The sequence below is a fragment of the Taudactylus pleione genome, unplaced genomic scaffold (genome assembly GCF_031769625.1).
Source record: "Taudactylus pleione unplaced genomic scaffold, aTauple2 ptg000781l, whole genome shotgun sequence".
In the NCBI taxonomy this organism is placed as follows: domain Eukaryota; kingdom Metazoa; phylum Chordata; class Amphibia; order Anura; family Myobatrachidae; genus Taudactylus; species Taudactylus pleione.
Window position 1 is genome coordinate 3,587,245 of NW_028285183.1, and position 17,732 is coordinate 3,604,976.

General features: G+C 40.9%; 1 protein-coding gene across 1 annotated transcript in view; it reads left to right on the top strand.

The window, feature by feature from the left end:
* The window catches only part of LOC148475082 (uncharacterized), a 50,862-nt gene that overhangs the window by 6,121 nt on the left and 27,009 nt on the right, over nt 1-17,732 (top strand). The window contains exon 2 of the mRNA XM_088457732.1: nt 3,131-3,413. Coding sequence (XP_088313858.1) covers nt 3,131-3,413 — 283 coding nt within the window. The remainder of the gene's footprint in view (nt 1-3,130; nt 3,414-17,732) is intronic.

Sequence of the window (17,732 nt, forward strand, 5' to 3'; positions counted from 1 at the left end):
GTATCAGTACACGCCCATCACACGTATGACACGCCTCTCACATGTAGCAGTACACGCCCATCACACGCATGACGCGCCTCTCAGATGTATCAGTACACGCCCATCACACGTATGACACGCCTCTCAGATGTATCAGTACACGCCCATCACACGTATGACACGCCTCTCACATGTAGCAGTACACGCCCATCACACGTATGACACGCCTCTCACATGTAGCAGTACACGCCCATCACACGTATGACACGCCTCTCAGATGTATCAGTACACGCCCATCACACGTATGACACGCCTCTCAGATGTTGCAGTACACGCCCATCACATGTATGACACGCCTCTCAGATGTATCAGTACACGCCCATCACACGTATGACACGCCTCTCACATGTAGCAGTACACGCCCATCACACGTATGACACGCCTCTCAGATGTATCAGTACACGCCCATCACACGTATGACACGCCTCTCACATGTATCAGTACATGCCCATCACACGTATGACACGCCTCTCAGATGTTGCAGTACACGCCCATCACATGTATGACACGCCTCTCAGATGTATCAGTACACGCCCATCACACGTATGACACGCCTCTCACATGTAGCAGTACATGCCCATCACACGTATGACACGCCTCTCAGATGTATCAGTACACGCCCATCACATGTATGACACGCCTCTCAGATGTATCAGTACACGCCCATCACACGTATGACACGCCTCTCACATGTAGCAGTACACGCCCATCACACGTATGACACGCCTCTCACATGTATCAGTACATGCCCATCACACGTATGACACGCCTCTCAGATGTTGCAGTACACGCCCATCACATGTATGACACGCCTCTCAGATGTATCAGTACACGCCCATCACACGTATGACACGCCTCTCACATGTAGCAGTACATGCCCATCACACATATGACACGCCTCTCAGATGTTGCAGTACACGCCCATCACATGTATGACACGCCTCTCAGATGTATCAGTACACGCCCATCACACGTATGACACGCCTCTCACATGTAGCAGTACACGCCCATCACACGTATGACACGCCTCTCACATGTAGCAGTACACGCCCATCACACGTATGACACGCCTCTCAGATGTATCAGTACACGCCCATCACACGTATGACACGCCTCTCAGATGTTGCAGTACACGCCCATCACATGTATGACACGCCTCTCAGATGTATCAGTACACGCCCATCACACGTATGACACGCCTCTCACATGTAGCAGTACACGCCCATCACACGTATGACACGCCTCTCAGATGTATCAGTACACGCCCATCACACGTATGACACGCCTCTCAGATGTATCAGTACACGCCCATCACACGTATGACACGCCTCTCAGATGTTGCAGTACACGCCCATCACATGTATGACACGCCTCTCAGATGTATCAGTACACGCCCATCACACGTATGACACGCCTCTCACATGTATCAGTACATGCCCATCACACGTATGACACGCCTCTCAGATGTTGCAGTACACGCCCATCACATGTATGACACGCCTCTCAGATGTATCAGTACACGCCCATCACACGTATGACACGCCTCTCACATGTAGCAGTACATGCCCATCACACGTATGACACGCCTCTCAGATGTTGCAGTACACGCCCATCACATGTATGACACGCCTCTCAGATGTATCAGTACACGCCCATCACACGTATGACACGCCTCTCACATGTAGCAGTACACGCCCATCACACGTATGACGCGCCTCTCAGATGTATCAGTACACGCCCATCACACGTATGACCCGCCTCTCAGATGTATCAGTACACGCCCATCACACGTATGACACGCCTCTCACATGTAGCAGTACACGCCCATCACACGTATGACACGCCTCTCACATGTAGCAGTACACGCCCATCACACGTATGACACGCCTCTCAGATGTTGCAGTACACGCCCATCACACGTATGACACGCCTCTCAGATGTTGCAGTACACGCCCATCACATGTATGACACGCCTCTCAGATGTATCAGTACACGCCCATCACACGTATGACACGCCTCTCACATGTAGCAGTACACGCCCATCACACGTATGACACGCCTCTCAGATGTATCAGTACACGCCCATCACACGTATGACACGCCTCTCACATGTATCAGTACATGCCCATCACACGTATGACACGCCTCTCAGATGTTGCAGTACACGCCCATCACATGTATGACACGCCTCTCAGATGTATCAGTACACGCCCATCACACGTATGACACGCCTCTCACATGTAGCAGTACATGCCCATCACACGTATGACACGCCTCTCAGATGTATCAGTACACGCCCATCACATGTATGACACGCCTCTCAGATGTATCAGTACACGCCCATCACACGTATGACACGCCTCTCACATGTAGCAGTACACGCCCATCACACGTATGACACGCCTCTCAGATGTATCAGTACACGCCCATCACACGTATGACACGCCTCTCAGATGTTGCAGTACACGCCCACTGATAGGTGTTACTTTCACAATCTCCCTGAAATGCTTTTTCAAAAGTAGGCGAGTATGAGATCTTTGAAATTAAAACAATACAAAAACAAAATCAGACTTTAAAACTAATGTTACAAGGACATTGAGGCTTGAGCTCGTCTAGTTCTCTGCACTGACGTCGGCTGACTAAATGGTAGTGGGAAATGAGTAGGGAGGGGTCTTAACTCCAACTACTGAGAGGTTTGGCAATGTCACATAACTAAATGAAAAGATACACAGAATTTAAAACGCCCCAGGTCACAATGAAGCCGGGTTAAGAAACCGCCTATTCCACATATCATAACCTGTAATAAGTCACAGGATACATGACCTAATAAGGGCAATCAGATTGCCTGCCCTCACAATTAGTGTTACATGAATACTATTACCTGCCCTCTGTATAAGGCAGTTAACAGTACAGCAACAAGGAAACATAATTTTCCATATTTAATATCTATATTTCTCCACATAGAAACTATAAATTTGTAGTGGAAATCGGATGTTCACTGGATCGTTCAGCTGTCAGGAAAAACAAATTGAGGTTCCTGTTATTTCTCAGGTGTGAACTTTACTTTCTGTTTTGTGTTGGGTCCTCCCAGATCTCAGAAATTAAAGTGAAAGGACAAAGAGACAGATTGCAGAGAGTGACAGAGATACAGCCTGATAGCAGAGACAGACATCCTGACAGGGGCAAGGGACTGGGAAAGAGACACACCAACCAAATTGGTAAGAGGGGAGCAGACGACAGACCATCCACCCCGAAAAATTTCAAACTAAAGGCTGAAATACATTTTGGATCCAAACAAACATCAGAAGGAGGAGAATGCAAGGTGATTGCCCTGGACCAAGAGACGTATTGTGTGGTCTTTGAGGATAAAGACGGTGAGTGCCGCATTGTACTGGTCTGTTACATTGGGAGTGGGCGAGAGTGTTAACGTGCCCACACACATAGTGATATTTTACACGATTTGCCCGATTTCGATGAATCGTGACGACAAATCATGTAAAGTATGCCCAAATCATGTGTCCATTCACTATCACGATGCCCGCTGGTCGCACATCGCATCTTCAGATCTGCCGTGCTGTAGGGCAGATTTGCCAATCTGGGACACAATGCAATGGATGCACGATAGATCTTAAGTCAGATTGGACATTTTTAACTCCAAATTGTGTGTAGGGGCTGCCGGGGGGAGAGTGCAGGGGAAATCGCACACATCGTGAGTTCGTGTGCAGATCGCTAAGTGTGTGGGCACCTTTACTGAATGAGCAGGTAAATGGCTGATTACTGAGCAATAATTAGTATATTACAGTCATTTAATAGTAAGGGGAGCTGAAGAAACATGATAGGGGATAAGGTGTAGTATGTGCAGTTCAAAAAGGTCGGGTTCTAAATCTAAGATAGTACTCAAAGCAGCTGCATAGAGCGCTGCATTGCGTGTGTGCGTGTGCGCGTCTGTGTGTGTGGGGGGGGTTGTATGTTAGTGCAGAGACTATTTAGTAATATTAAATATTTTCCTGGCCTGCATGTCTCTTTCACACTTGGCAGCAGATATGTCTGTGGCTGTCACCCAGCATGATTAGCTTTCTTTCCTGGCTCCCTACCATACTTGCCGACATTCAGCTCCCTCCTTCCGGGAGGGGGCTGAATGTCAGCTTACAGCGGGGGGTGTGGCCGCACGATAACGCCGTTGCGGGGGCGTGGCCAGTGCAGCCCGGGGGTGTGGCCGCGAGATCGCATCATCGCGGCTCCGCCCCATCATCACAATGCCGGAGTAAACGGCATTGTAAAGCGGGGGGCGGGGCCATGATGATGCGAATCGCGTCACCGGGCCTCCCCGCTGCGGGGGTTTCCCTAGTAACTCTGCATGGGGGTAGGGAGGGATGGCGGCTTGCGGGAGGTTTGCCTGCCTTCCCAGGGGGCCGGGAGCGGCACCCGAAAATCGGGAGGCTCCCGGCCAAATCAGGAGGGTAGGCAAGCCTGCTCCCTACCCAGGCTGAACTCGGGCATCACTGACTTCCTCCTCCTCTACTTGCTGCCCTCCACACAAGGTAGGAGATAGTAGGGGTGCAGCATCTGATATGGGCACATTTCTGTGATAAAGGGGGCACTTTATACCACCATCTCCAGGTATAAGTAACTGAGATATAAAACACTGCTGTTGATGTGCACACCTGTGTCTGTGGTACCATCACATGTTTTTTGGGAAATTATTCAGACTAGTCCAGTGATTCCCAACCTCGGTCCTCAGGGGTCTATTTACTAAGCAGTGTTAGGAGAAGTGAAAAGTGAAGAGTGAAAAGTGATAAGGTGCCAGCCAATCAGCTCCCAACTGTCATTTTTCAAACACAGCCTGTGAGATGGCAGTTGGGAGCTGATTGGCTGGCACTTTATCACTTTTCCTAACACTGCTTAGTAAATAGACTCCTTCAGTCCAGGTTTTGAGAATAACCATAATTGAACACAGATTACTTAATTAGAACATCGGTTATTTTGATTAAACTATCTGTGCTCAAGCTTGGCTATCACTAAAACCTGGACTGTTAGTGTGCTTTGAGGACCAAGGTTGGAAACACTGGAGTAGATAGTGCCAGATAGATTAATGTCCACATGGGCTTGGAGTATAAATTTATGACGGGGCCTATTGTGTATCGCTGCAGGGGGGGTGGCAACAGCTGTGACAGTGTGACTAGTGATGTGGGGATGTGACCAATGATGTTTGTGTGTGGTCTACCCAGGGGGTGAGGCTGTCTCCATAGAGGGCACAGCCAGCGCCTACCTTCTCCCACTTTATAGTGGAGCTACTGTATAACAAGAAAGATTTTTTGTTTTATTTGTGAAAGGGTGTGAACTTTATTGTCTGCCTCTCCTTGAGAACTAGAATGGTTTAGATTAATAAAAAAGAGGACAAAATAAAAAAAAGTTCACTGATTGTTGGCATATTTCTATAAGTGTTCATCCCACATTTCTAGCCGTTGCATTAAAGTAATGAGTAATCTGCCTGTAGCCTTTAAAAGAAAATAAAAAAAAAAGCTGCAATGGCAATACTGTGTCCAACTTGCTGCTTAACAGATTTGCATGTCTAAGCTGGGTTGGGCTTTTAGTTTTACTGGTTAATTTAAAAAAAACATACAAAGAAAGCTTAAAATAAAAACTATTCAAAAATAAAAAATATTCTCAAAATATCAATTTTTTTATAAAAAAAAAATATACTGTATATATATTTTTTTTTTTTTCTGTTAATACTATCCTGAGATAGTGCTAATAGAACAGGTAATGTGGCAGTGCAATTACTGCTACTTTATTAGTTAAATAGGCTTCCCGATGCAAGCACTTTGGGAAGCCTCCACCAGATCGTCTTTGCCAGTGGTAACTTTAATGTTTATAGAAAAAGGTCACTGACTAGGATTTTTATGTATGTATATTATTATTATTATTATTATTATTATTATTATTATTATTATTATATTATTATGTCAAAGCACCAGTATGCTTTTAAAAAAATCATTCCTTAATCAAATCGCACTCTCTGGAAACGTTCTTAATTTTCATCCTTTGTATGATCAAATCCTTTGCCCTGACCGAAGCTTAAAGTGTCATATGGACTACTCCATCACAGATTGTTTTCAGAGTAGTCCTCTGTCATGGCCTATTAAAGGCATTTCTGGATGACTGGATGAGCACTAATTCATTTGTTTCTCCCCAAACATTATAACATGGAATCAATTAAAAAAAAAGGAAACCATGTTTGATTTTGTGATCTAAAACTTTATCAACCTGTTTGCATGCAATTACTTAATCGATTATTTAATGAACATTAAAATTAATTAAGGTAAATTCATTAATATGCAGAAAGTTAGTTACAACACTGATGGATTGGTCAAATACAGTTACATAGCTATAGAACACATAACCACATATGATGATGGTCTGCTGAAATGGCCAAATACATAATATGCAGCACAGAGAGAGGAAACCTAGAAGTCAGTGGGCAGGATGTAGCAATGTGAGGAATGTGGTCAAACCCCTGAAAATGCTGTTTTTGGTGGTTTGGCCGCATTGCTCATATGCACCGAGCCCCAGAATGCATCTATTGGATGCAGTGGGTAATACCATCTTAGATGTGTAGAATGATGCCAGAGGGATTTCTGGGTCAAAGACCTGGAAGTCCTTCATTTGCAAAGGAGAGCTCTTACCGAGAGATCTGTCCTTGTGATTTTCTTAATGTATATCAGCGTAATTAATGCCAGCATGTATGTGAAGATTGGTGGGATGCATCGCAGCAGCAGCTCCTCCCATAAGGTTTTGCGGAGCTCGTCAGTCACAACTGACAGCTCCGCCGCCAGGTCTGCCTACCCCTCCGTCTGACAAGCAGTAACAGCTGCCAGCCTCCAGGGCAGCTGCCTATAGCTATTAGAGATAAATATATATATATATATTTATATATATATATATATATATATATCTCTATTGTGACGTTTAGTCGGGTTAAGGGTCCCTCTCCTGGGGTAGATGGACTCCTTCCTTACACACACAGCAGCCGGGAAACAGCACACCAGTCTGGATGCGAGTACAAGCTGGTCGGCGCCAGAAATCAGAACTTACATAAAGAAAACATAAACATAAATCCTAGCCCTGTCTGGGCTCTAACTTTACAAGTGATTTCCCTCACTACAAGAACCTGGCAGGGCCTAATGCCCTCACCAGCAACAAAAGCACAGCACAGTCCTCACTGCTAGGTTTCCAAGTGTCTCTGAGCAAACTGGTGAGACACTCAGCCCCAAACAAACCAAGCATATCTTGGCCACTCTCAGCTGGAAGCTCTAATGAGCCTGTTACCAGGCTGAAAGGCCTAAAACCTGGAGTGGCCATGGGTGGAGCCCTCCCTCTCCTCTCACCCACACCCCCAGGTCCCAAACCGGCTTTTCAAAAAGCCGAAACTCAAGCCTGCTACACTGCAGACTTTCTCCTGGGGGTTTTAAAACACATAGGTCAGAAACCTAGGGCAAACATATCTATCACTGATCACTGTACCAGTGATCCTATCACACTATGTATAGTTATATATACACACCATACTTGCCTACCCTCCCAATTCGTCCGTGAGCCTGAAGAAAATCAGGTGCTGCTCCCAGCTCCACGAAAAGGCAGGCAAACCTCTCGGTGGCCGCCGCCGACTCCCGCGGCCACAAGACAAACCCCCACAGCAGGGTGTCACGCTTGCCACTGAGAAATTGGAGTCAGAGGTCCTAGTTTGGGGAAGGAATTGGAGGCAAGGAGCCTGAATGTATGAACTCCTCATCCACAGGGTTTGGACGTTGACGAAACCTTATCAATGGTGCGGAGTCTAACCTGCCGGGAGGTCTTCACCAGTGACCCCTACCAATCGGGATATGGGTATTTAGCTGCACCCAGCAGGCAGGTCGTGGTCCTTTGATCTGGTGTCCAAACCCCGTGGGAATAGAGAGTCAGACAGATGGTGGCTCAAGGAATATGGCTTCCAGAATTGCGCTGAATGAGGGCGCCTTGGTATAGAACACAGGCAGAGGTGGTATAAAGCACTGTAGCTCCGGAGGGGGAGGCTAAGTAATACACAGGCTGAGTTGTTATGACACTCAGTTGCTCCGGAAGGAGACGCTAAGTAATACACAGGCGAAGTTGTAATAACGCACTGCTGTGCTAAAGGTAGCACAGGATTTGCACACAGGCTGAGATGTTTGTGATGCACTGTTGCACTTAAAGGTAGCACGGAGTTAGCTCACTGGCAGAGATGACAATACCGAGTGGCACACAGGCTGAGATGGAAATGACGCACTGTTGCACTGGAGGTAGCACAGGGTAGCACTCCGGCAGAGATGGTCAAACGCACTGGAGAAGACACGGAGGAAATCTCAGGTGAACCTGGAACGAGGAGCAAATGAGTATACACTAGGAATGACAAATGTTGTTCAGGCAGAACTTCCTGGAGTTCTGGGGCTGGATATATACCCATAGGTAGCAGTTGATAGGTGAACAGCGTCAGCTGACCAAGACCATGCTACCGTTGGTGGAGATACTGTCACATGAGAAGGACTGTCATGGCGGCGCCCATGACAGAAACCACAATCTCCATGACACAAGACCACACATGGAAATCCTTTAGCACCTAAGGAAGAATCCTCAGTGCGTCACCCGCCGCCACACCCGACGTCTAACCGCACGAGCAGTCAGGGGAAGCCGGTGCAGAGGTGAGTAACGACCGATCCTAGGCTGAACCCTGACACAGGGGGGGCAGTTACACAATTCATGCTGAAACGCATAATTTTGCCCCGCCCCCTGCTTTACAATTCTGGGAATCTCGGCATTGTGTAGCAGGGGCAGAGCCAAAATGACGTGATCACGTGACCACACCCAGCATATCTCGGCCGGGTTTCTATGTGATAAAATCACATGGAAAAATCCCTCCCAAAAGATGTAAATGCAATGTAATGGCCAGAGGGAAAGGTGGGCTCTAGTGTCTATAAAACAGCACCTGCTTGGCACCCACAGCCCGATGATCGCAGCAGCACCAACCTGCTTGGCACCCACAGCCCGATGATCGCAGCAGCACCAACCTTGCAGTGCTTAGTTGTGTGTGTGTGTGTATATATATATACAGTGTGTGTGTGTGTGTATATATATATATATATATATATACATATATACAAATATATATATATATATATACGGTCCCTGGGAGAGTTTATTTATAATTATTGCCCAATGGTGATCCCCACTTATGTATAGACAGTTATCTCTCCTTTCATAACGTGTAGGTTTCTGGGTAAGTGGGATGATTAGGTCTTCTTCTGAAATAGAACCCTCGCACCAAGATCACCAAACAATCAGCCTTTCAGTGTTGCGTAAAACCAATAAAATTTATTTATAAAAAAATAGAACTCTGTTCTTACATTAATAGTAATACAGCTTTCAGCGGAAAATCACATCTATTTTCAAACTACCGAACAAGTTTCATCAATATTTTGACTTCATCAGGGGTCTTTAGAAAAGGGTGCTGAATTGGTTATGGTTAACGAGGGTTCCTTACAAATCCAATATCCGTTAGCATATATTCACAGTGGTAGCCAATATGTGTTTCCAAAGAAATTCACTCATTTATAATGGTCGTAATTTATACTATATACCAAGAATTCCTTCACAGTAAATGGATTTTGATAAAGTAGTCAGAAAAAACTTAATATAGCAATTTATCATTAACAATATTATCTATCCAAGATGGGTTTGTTATAAACAATACATGTACACATACATACACACTTACTTATGTATTTTATTATTTTTTTTATTTTATAATTATTCGTTTTTTTGTCTTCCATAATCACCAATTCAATGAAACTTACATATCGCAGATCCGCATAAATTATTTTCTTTGAAGGATCCAATAACATGGCATGTTTCAGATATCCTCCATGAAATGGCACAGTAGATTCTAAATGTAATAATGTTTAATTAAAAATTAATATATTGTCATGCAGTTTAAGTAGAATTAAAGCAGCCAATATTAACTAACTTGCAGCAATTCCTTTGTGTCTGATTATGTATCCTGGACCCTGCCTAAGTAGTGAATGAATTTTGCCTAGCCAATTCTCCCTTCTTATACCTCTGTGCTTGATGGCAATTGTCTGTTTAAGTGTAATTAGTCATTAAGTTAACCACCAGTTTTTCTTCCACTTCTCTATAGTTAAATGTTACCAATTTAGCTACATATTATAAAGGGCTTTAATCCATTTTGACACTCTTTTAGGAATAGAATATATATTTATTAACCTTCTGTAAATAGGTGTAATTATTAAATTGTGTTCCACAATGAGTTCACTTCCTGGTGTATTTCAAGCCTCTGTTTGAATTCTCCTACACTGTTCTGTTTCCTGGTATAATCCAAGCCTCTGTTTGGATCCTCCTATGCTACCTTTGCTATTATTATCTTACTTAACCCTATACTGTGTAGCTCAATTGACTAACATATTTCTATAGGAATAAGCTATTCTTATTCTGTTTACATACGTTCTAGCTCATTCTATAGGTGTGCATTATTCAATGTAGGAATTTAAGTGTTATGCAATACCTTTGTGTTAATTAAATACTATTTACTTCATTCTATCCATGTGCATTAGTGCATAATATTTTAAGTGTAATGTGTTAACTATGTGTAGTATGAATAGTTAAACTAATTATAAATATATATTATTTATTTTTATGTATTATTATTATTTTTTTTATCTCTTTTTTATTATTTATTTTACTATAATTTTTTTTTATGTGATTTTTATTTATTCCATTAATGTATACTTTTGTTCACAACTAATGGCCCCTATCCTATAAGCGCCCCCATACAGATATGTCTAAACTTTTAGTTGTACCCATACACAGAGGCCACAGTTCCAATCCTTCATTAACACACTTCTTTCAATCTGTTTTACCTTCAGCTTGGTTAATGTTTTACAATTCCAAACAACAGTGATTAAAAAAAAAAATTTTAATCAATAAATACATCCAATAATAGAAATAAGAACTTCTAAACATAAAACACAAGATAACCGCGATACACCATATGTTTTTGACATACTGATGCTACAGCTTAAATACAGGTATTTTATGAGAAAAACATATATATTTTTCACAAATAACACATATACATATAGTCCACCAACATATATTGCTGGTTTACAAAAAGGAAGCAATATCTATACTTTCTTTTAGACCCAGAGGAGACAAGTAGTTCAATGTATAGATCTAATACCATTCTTTTTTGGATAAATTCCTTCCTCTACTGCCACCTCTAGGGTCTTCTCTAATATAATCTAACACGGAGAAACTCAGGCTTTGTACCTCTGAGTTATGGCACATTAAAAAGTGTCTGGATAAATTAGTCTTATTTTATTTTTTATGTTTCTTAGATGCTCTTGTATGCGTACTTTTAAAGATCTTTGTCTTTCCAACAGAGAAGAGGCCGCAACCACATCTAATTCTGTATATGACAAAATTTGTATTGCAGTTTACCGCATCTTTTAGAGTGTATCCTTGTTTGTTTTCACCTTTCCATATAAAAGAGGTTCTTTCCATATGTTTGCAACATATACATTTGTTGCACGGGAAGCACCCAGATTTTTTTTTAGGGAAGATAGAGTTCTCCTCTGGTAGGTGTTGACCAATTGACCTTAAACTGCTGGGGGCTATTATGCTTTTTAGATTTTTGACCTTTCTATAAATCAGCTTAGGTTTCTTTGGAAGATGAGGTCCCAATATTGGGACCCTTAGTAATATGTTCAAGTGTTTCCTAATTTTTTTTTCAGTTTTCTTGATTCTTTATTAAAATTAGTAATAAATGGTCTTCCATTAGGCTCTGCACCTTTATTATGCTCTATTTTTTTTTTGTCTTTATTAAAGGCCCGTAAACGATCTACCTCTATTTTTACTGATAGTAGCCTCTTTCTACGAACTGATTTGTTAATAGTTGTGATTGATCCCAGTATTGATCTTCACTACTACAGTTCTTTTTTACAGAAACTGGGGGTACCGCACATTGTTCGTCCAGATCAGCAAATGGCAGGCAACTGTTGTATAGGATGCAACTGTTTACATCCATGTCTTTGAAAAATTTACTAGTCTTGATACTTTCCAAGTTATCCCTTTCCAGTTTTAGATCTAGATAGTCTATGCTCTTTTCATGATATTGGTAGGTGAATCTCAAGTTCTGGTCATTTTGATTGACGTGTTTTATAAAGTCATCAATTGTATTGGTCTCTCCTTCCCATATTAAAATAAGGTCATCAATTTACCTCCGATAATACCTAATATTTTCCATTTGAAATCCTGTGTCATAGATGTAGTTCTTCTCCCAGTCCCCCATAAATATGTTGATATATTGTGGTGCAAATTTTGTGTCCATAGAGGTTCCTTGCTTTTGAACAAAAAACTCTCCTCAAATCTAAAGAAGTTGTGTTCTAAAATATATTTAACACTGTCTAGTGTGAATTTTCTTTCTTTAGCTGATTTTTCTTCATCGTCCATTAGTATCAGTATTTTCTCTACTGCTTCAAGTCCTTTATTATGGAAGAATACAAGGCCTGGACATCTATAGTTATCCATTTAGATGATATACTCCATTTTTGGTCTTGAACCTCTTTCACTAGGCTAGTCAAGTCTCTTATATATGACGGTAATTTCTTGACAAAAAAGAAAAAGAATGAGTTCTTCTGGTGCACTCTAGGATATTTTCCACCATAGCAGTGTCCCAATAATAAAACCTATATTGTTTAAAATTTAACTTTTATTATTTATATGATAAGAAATGTCTCAAATGTAAATGGAAAAATATTAAAAATAAAGATATTGATTAGAGAGTGAAAAAGAAGTTTATAGAAAAGTGAATTAAAAAATTATTAAACAGTAATATTCTTTATTCACCACGTGTGTGTATTTATTATATTGTATAAATGCCTTTTATTGGTCGTATATATTCCAACGAGAGGAGCCTAAAGTGTATGTATTATTATACACCAGTGTGTTACTTGAATCAATCTGTTGTTTGTCAAGTGTCAGTTTTGTTTCAGACAGTATTAGTTGTATCAGTTTTTAAAGATACTGTAAATACTTAATATGTTGTCCCAAAGGCAGCAGATCAGATCAGTGTGTAGTATATTTATCTGAAAATAGTTTTTATCTTATAGATATATTGTGGTCACATTGATAATGTTCCCTACTTGGTGCCTGTTTAGAAGTGATGATATCTCAAACAATTCAGCTGGAGGTGTATGTATTGGGTTCCTTATAGGGATCTGTGTTTTTTATATTGGCACTTATTGAAGGGCTTATTGCTGCCCAATAGCTATAAATGATATCCCTTTATGTACCCACACATTATACAGGGGACATGATTTATCAGTTTATATGGATGATATTGATCTGTGCCCTATATGGATCCCCCTATGTCTACACTTGGTTTCACTCTGTATTAGTGACGTTCCGTTATACTCATGTATAGAGAATGTATGGCTCACACCATAGATGTTTTATTGTTAGCCTATTAGGACTAATTCTATATGTTTCCAGATAAACACGCTGTCCAATAATCCAATATAGATGTTAAACACTTCGTTATATCGCCACTGTTGTATTGTGGCTATATTTTGTACAGGTATTTTGACAGCGGATATTGCGGGTGTATAATTCCTTATGATTAGATACTTCTATCGGCCTCCCGTGAGATACGCTGTCTACTAGTGCAGCGCTAATATTATTGCAGCTGTATTACATGCAGATATTTTCCAGCGGGTATCACAGGTATATTATGCCTGACGGTTGGATAGTTCTATCGGCCTCCCACGAGCCACGCTGTCTTATGGTACAGCGCTTAGTATAGATATTCTATTAGATCACCGCTAAGAGGTAGCGCCTATGTTCTTTTCCGGCATTTATGACAATACATTAATAACACATTGACACATAAGGCTGTTTCATTGGCTTTCGCACACACATGGCAGATTAAATCCCAATGCGCATTTCGCCCTTTGGCTTCATCAAGCTGGGGGGGGCTGGAGTGGCCCAGAAGAGGGGGGAGGGCTGGAGTAGCACAAGGGGTTCTGCTGTTGTGACCCACTAGGGTCTGCTGGAGTGACACATGAGAGGCTGTTGAAGTGACACATGGGGGTTGCTTAAGTGACACATGGATGGGCTGCTGGGGTGACACATGGAGGGGCTGCTGGGGTGATACATGGAGGGAGACTGGATTGTATTATGTGAATCTGTTTTTTTTTTTTTCAATTTTTTTTGTGGATGTGGCTTTTTCAGTGTATTTTATGTGAATCAGGCTTGTTTTAGTGTATTTTATATGGATCTGTTTTTTTTTTCAATGTTTTTTATATTGTTCTGGCTTTTTCTTTCCCTTTAATAGTTACCTCCATGGTGATTGTGTGCATGCGCTTTTACATGCTCCTACAAACATCATAACAGGCGCGTGGCCTAGCTGACCATGCCCCTTTTTGCACATGCGCCTTCAGCGTGTGCATGATCTTGGCTCTTTGACATACCTACATATATTTTTGCCTCTGATTGGTTGGCCATCCCTGCCCTAGAGGATTAAGGATATCAAAAGCACCAACTATAGGTTGGGATAATGATGAATTTATGGCAAATTGGAACACTATATTAAGTGATTGTTCAGCTAAATTAATTAGCCTGATAGTAACAGAAAGTAAAAAAGACCTAATCAAAGTAGAGGAAGACCTTAATATGTGTGAAGCAAGCCTATCCAAGTTAAACAATCATGAGGGTTTTAAAAGAGAATTAGAGATTGTACAGCACAAATTAGATGGGATTGAGAATGACATAATTGTACGAAAACAAAGGAAATATATTAGGGATAAAAAGGATTATAACAATAATAGGAACCAAAATTGGTCCCAGAATACTACGAGGAGCCATTAAGAATCCAAATATGGGAGATTTAGGCTAAGGAGTAATAGAGAAAATGTTAAAGATAACTATGACATAGACCTTTTAAACATTTTCATAACCAGGTAGATGATTATTATGATGACCATGACTGGCATGTTGTTAAATACAACCAAAGGAAATATTCTACAAATTGGTTACCATGTCAGCCGAGATCCCATCAAAGAAACCAATATCATAATAGATGAACCTCCACAACAGGAAATAGATTAGAGTCATTGAGGTCACCATCTTCTAACACTGTACAGAAACAGCGTTTTTAGGGAAAGGAAGGAGACAACTCTTCCACATGTAAAAAGGAAAGAGGAATTGTATCACAAACTAGACTTGCCACAAGGTTCCATACAGGAGATAAGGAAAGAGGGGCAGTGGAAGGTTCCCCCCAAAAAAGATCACAATTCAACCTACAAGAGAATGTAAGACAGGAATATTTAATGCCTCAGAGAAGCAACTTTCAAACCCACAAACCCAGGTTTTAGAAAAAGGTGTAACATTTGCTCTTGATAGTCATGTGAACAAACAAATTTGATCTATTCATAGATTTAAATACATTTGTTAGAAATCTAAAATTACAATCTTACAAAGGCATTTTCTGAAAAATCCAATGCCTAAACTACAGTAGCATATGAACCCAAACAAAAAACACTAGTCTTCCTTCCTTTTAAATTTTATTCATTTGAATCAAGGGAGAGTCTTGTTGACATATTCTTTTTTTAAATTCTTTATTTAGAAAGCTCACAGAAAAAAAAAATGGAAAAAAACACAAGTATAGTAAACATTACAAATGAGCCCTTTTTTTGAATGATATAATTAGCAATAAGCATATGAGGGGGGGGGGTAGGTATAGTGGGTGGGAGGGTGTTGGGGGGGGACAGGACTACCAAGGGAAGGAAAATACCATAAAGAATACCAGATGTTAGACAAGAAGCATTATAAGGAAGAAAAACGTGTCAATTGGAGAACAGCAGAGAAAAGTATCTGGTTAATTAGGGGGGTTTGTCAAAGAGGAGTCGGATTGGGGGGTGCAGACTCAGCCACCGTGCATGGATCACATATGGGTAGTGAGCGTGGGGAGCAGAGGTGCCGAAGTGCTAACCTGAGAAAACATATGGACTCTATCATGCAGATAGTAGGTAATATTTTCCGTTTCCGCTATATGCCGGATTTGTGATTTTAGGGCAGAGAGGGTTGTTGACATATTCTATGACTCAGTGAGAGATTTTAGAAAATTAAAAATAGAAAATAACCATTTTACTAGTAATATGAGTTTTGGAGAAAGACAGGCAATGCATATCTGAAAGAGGCATACAAGATCGTAAAAAATTCCTTTACAAATGAAAAATTACCAGGTAATCCCACTAATACATCGCACCCCCCCCCCCTGCTGACCAATCAGTTAACCTGTCTCACTTCATAGACCTTAAACTCCGGCGTTCTGTCCTTCTGTCAAGAAATTACGGTCTTACTTAAAATACTCGACTAGCCTATTAAAAGAAGTTCAAGACCAAAAATGGAGTACATCATCTAAATGGATAAATATAGATGTCCATGACTTGTCTTCTTCCATTCTTCATAATAAAGGACTTGTAGCGGCAGAGAAAATACTAATGGACGATGAAGAAAAATCAGCTGAAGAAAGAAAACTAATGCTAGTCAGTATTAAATATATTTTAGAACACAACTTCTTTAGATTTGTGGGAGAGTTTTTAGTTCAAAAGCAGGGACCCAATATTTGGACCTCATCTTCCAAAGAAACCTAAGCTGATTTATAGAAAGGCAAAAAAATCTAAAAAGCATAATAGCCCCCAGCAGTTTAAGGTCAATTGGTCAACAACTACCAGAGGAGAACTCCATCATCCCTAAGAAAAAACCTGGGTGCTTCCCGTGCAACAAATGTATATGTTGCAAACATATGGAAGAACCCCTTTTATATAGAGAGGTGAAAACAAACAAGGATGCACTCTAAAAGATGTGGTGAACTGCAATACGAATTTTGTCATATACTGTGGCTTTGGCCTATTTTATGTTGGAAAGACAGAGACCTTTAAAAGTACCCATACAAGAACATACCCAGACACTTTTTAGAGTGCCATAACTCAGAGGTACAAAGCCTGAGTTTCACTGTGTTAGAGTATATTAGAGAATACCTTAGAAGTGGCAGTAGAGAAGGGAATTTATTCAAGAAAGAATGGTATTGGCTCTATACATTGAACTGCTTGTCTCCTCTGGGTCTAAACGAAAGTATAGATATTGCTTCCTTTTTGTGAACCAGCAATATATGTTGGTGGCCTACAGTATATGTCTTATCGGTGAAAAATATATATGTTTGTGGCCTCTGTGTATGGGTACAACTAGAGAGTTTAAACATATCTCTATGGTGGCGCTTATAGGATAGGGGTCATTAGTTGTGAACAAAAGTATATATTAAAGGAATAAATTAAAATCACCAAAAAATTATTAATAATAATAAAATAAATATAATAGTTTTTTTCATAATAATACATAATAATAAATAAAATATATATATTTATAATAATTAGTTTAACTATACATCGTACACATAGTTAACACTATATTATGCAGTAATGCACACATATAGAATGAAGTAAATAGTATTTAACTAACACAAAGTTATTGCATAACACTAAAATTCTTACATTGAATAATGCACACCTATAGAATGAGGTAGTACGTATGTATGTAAACAGAAT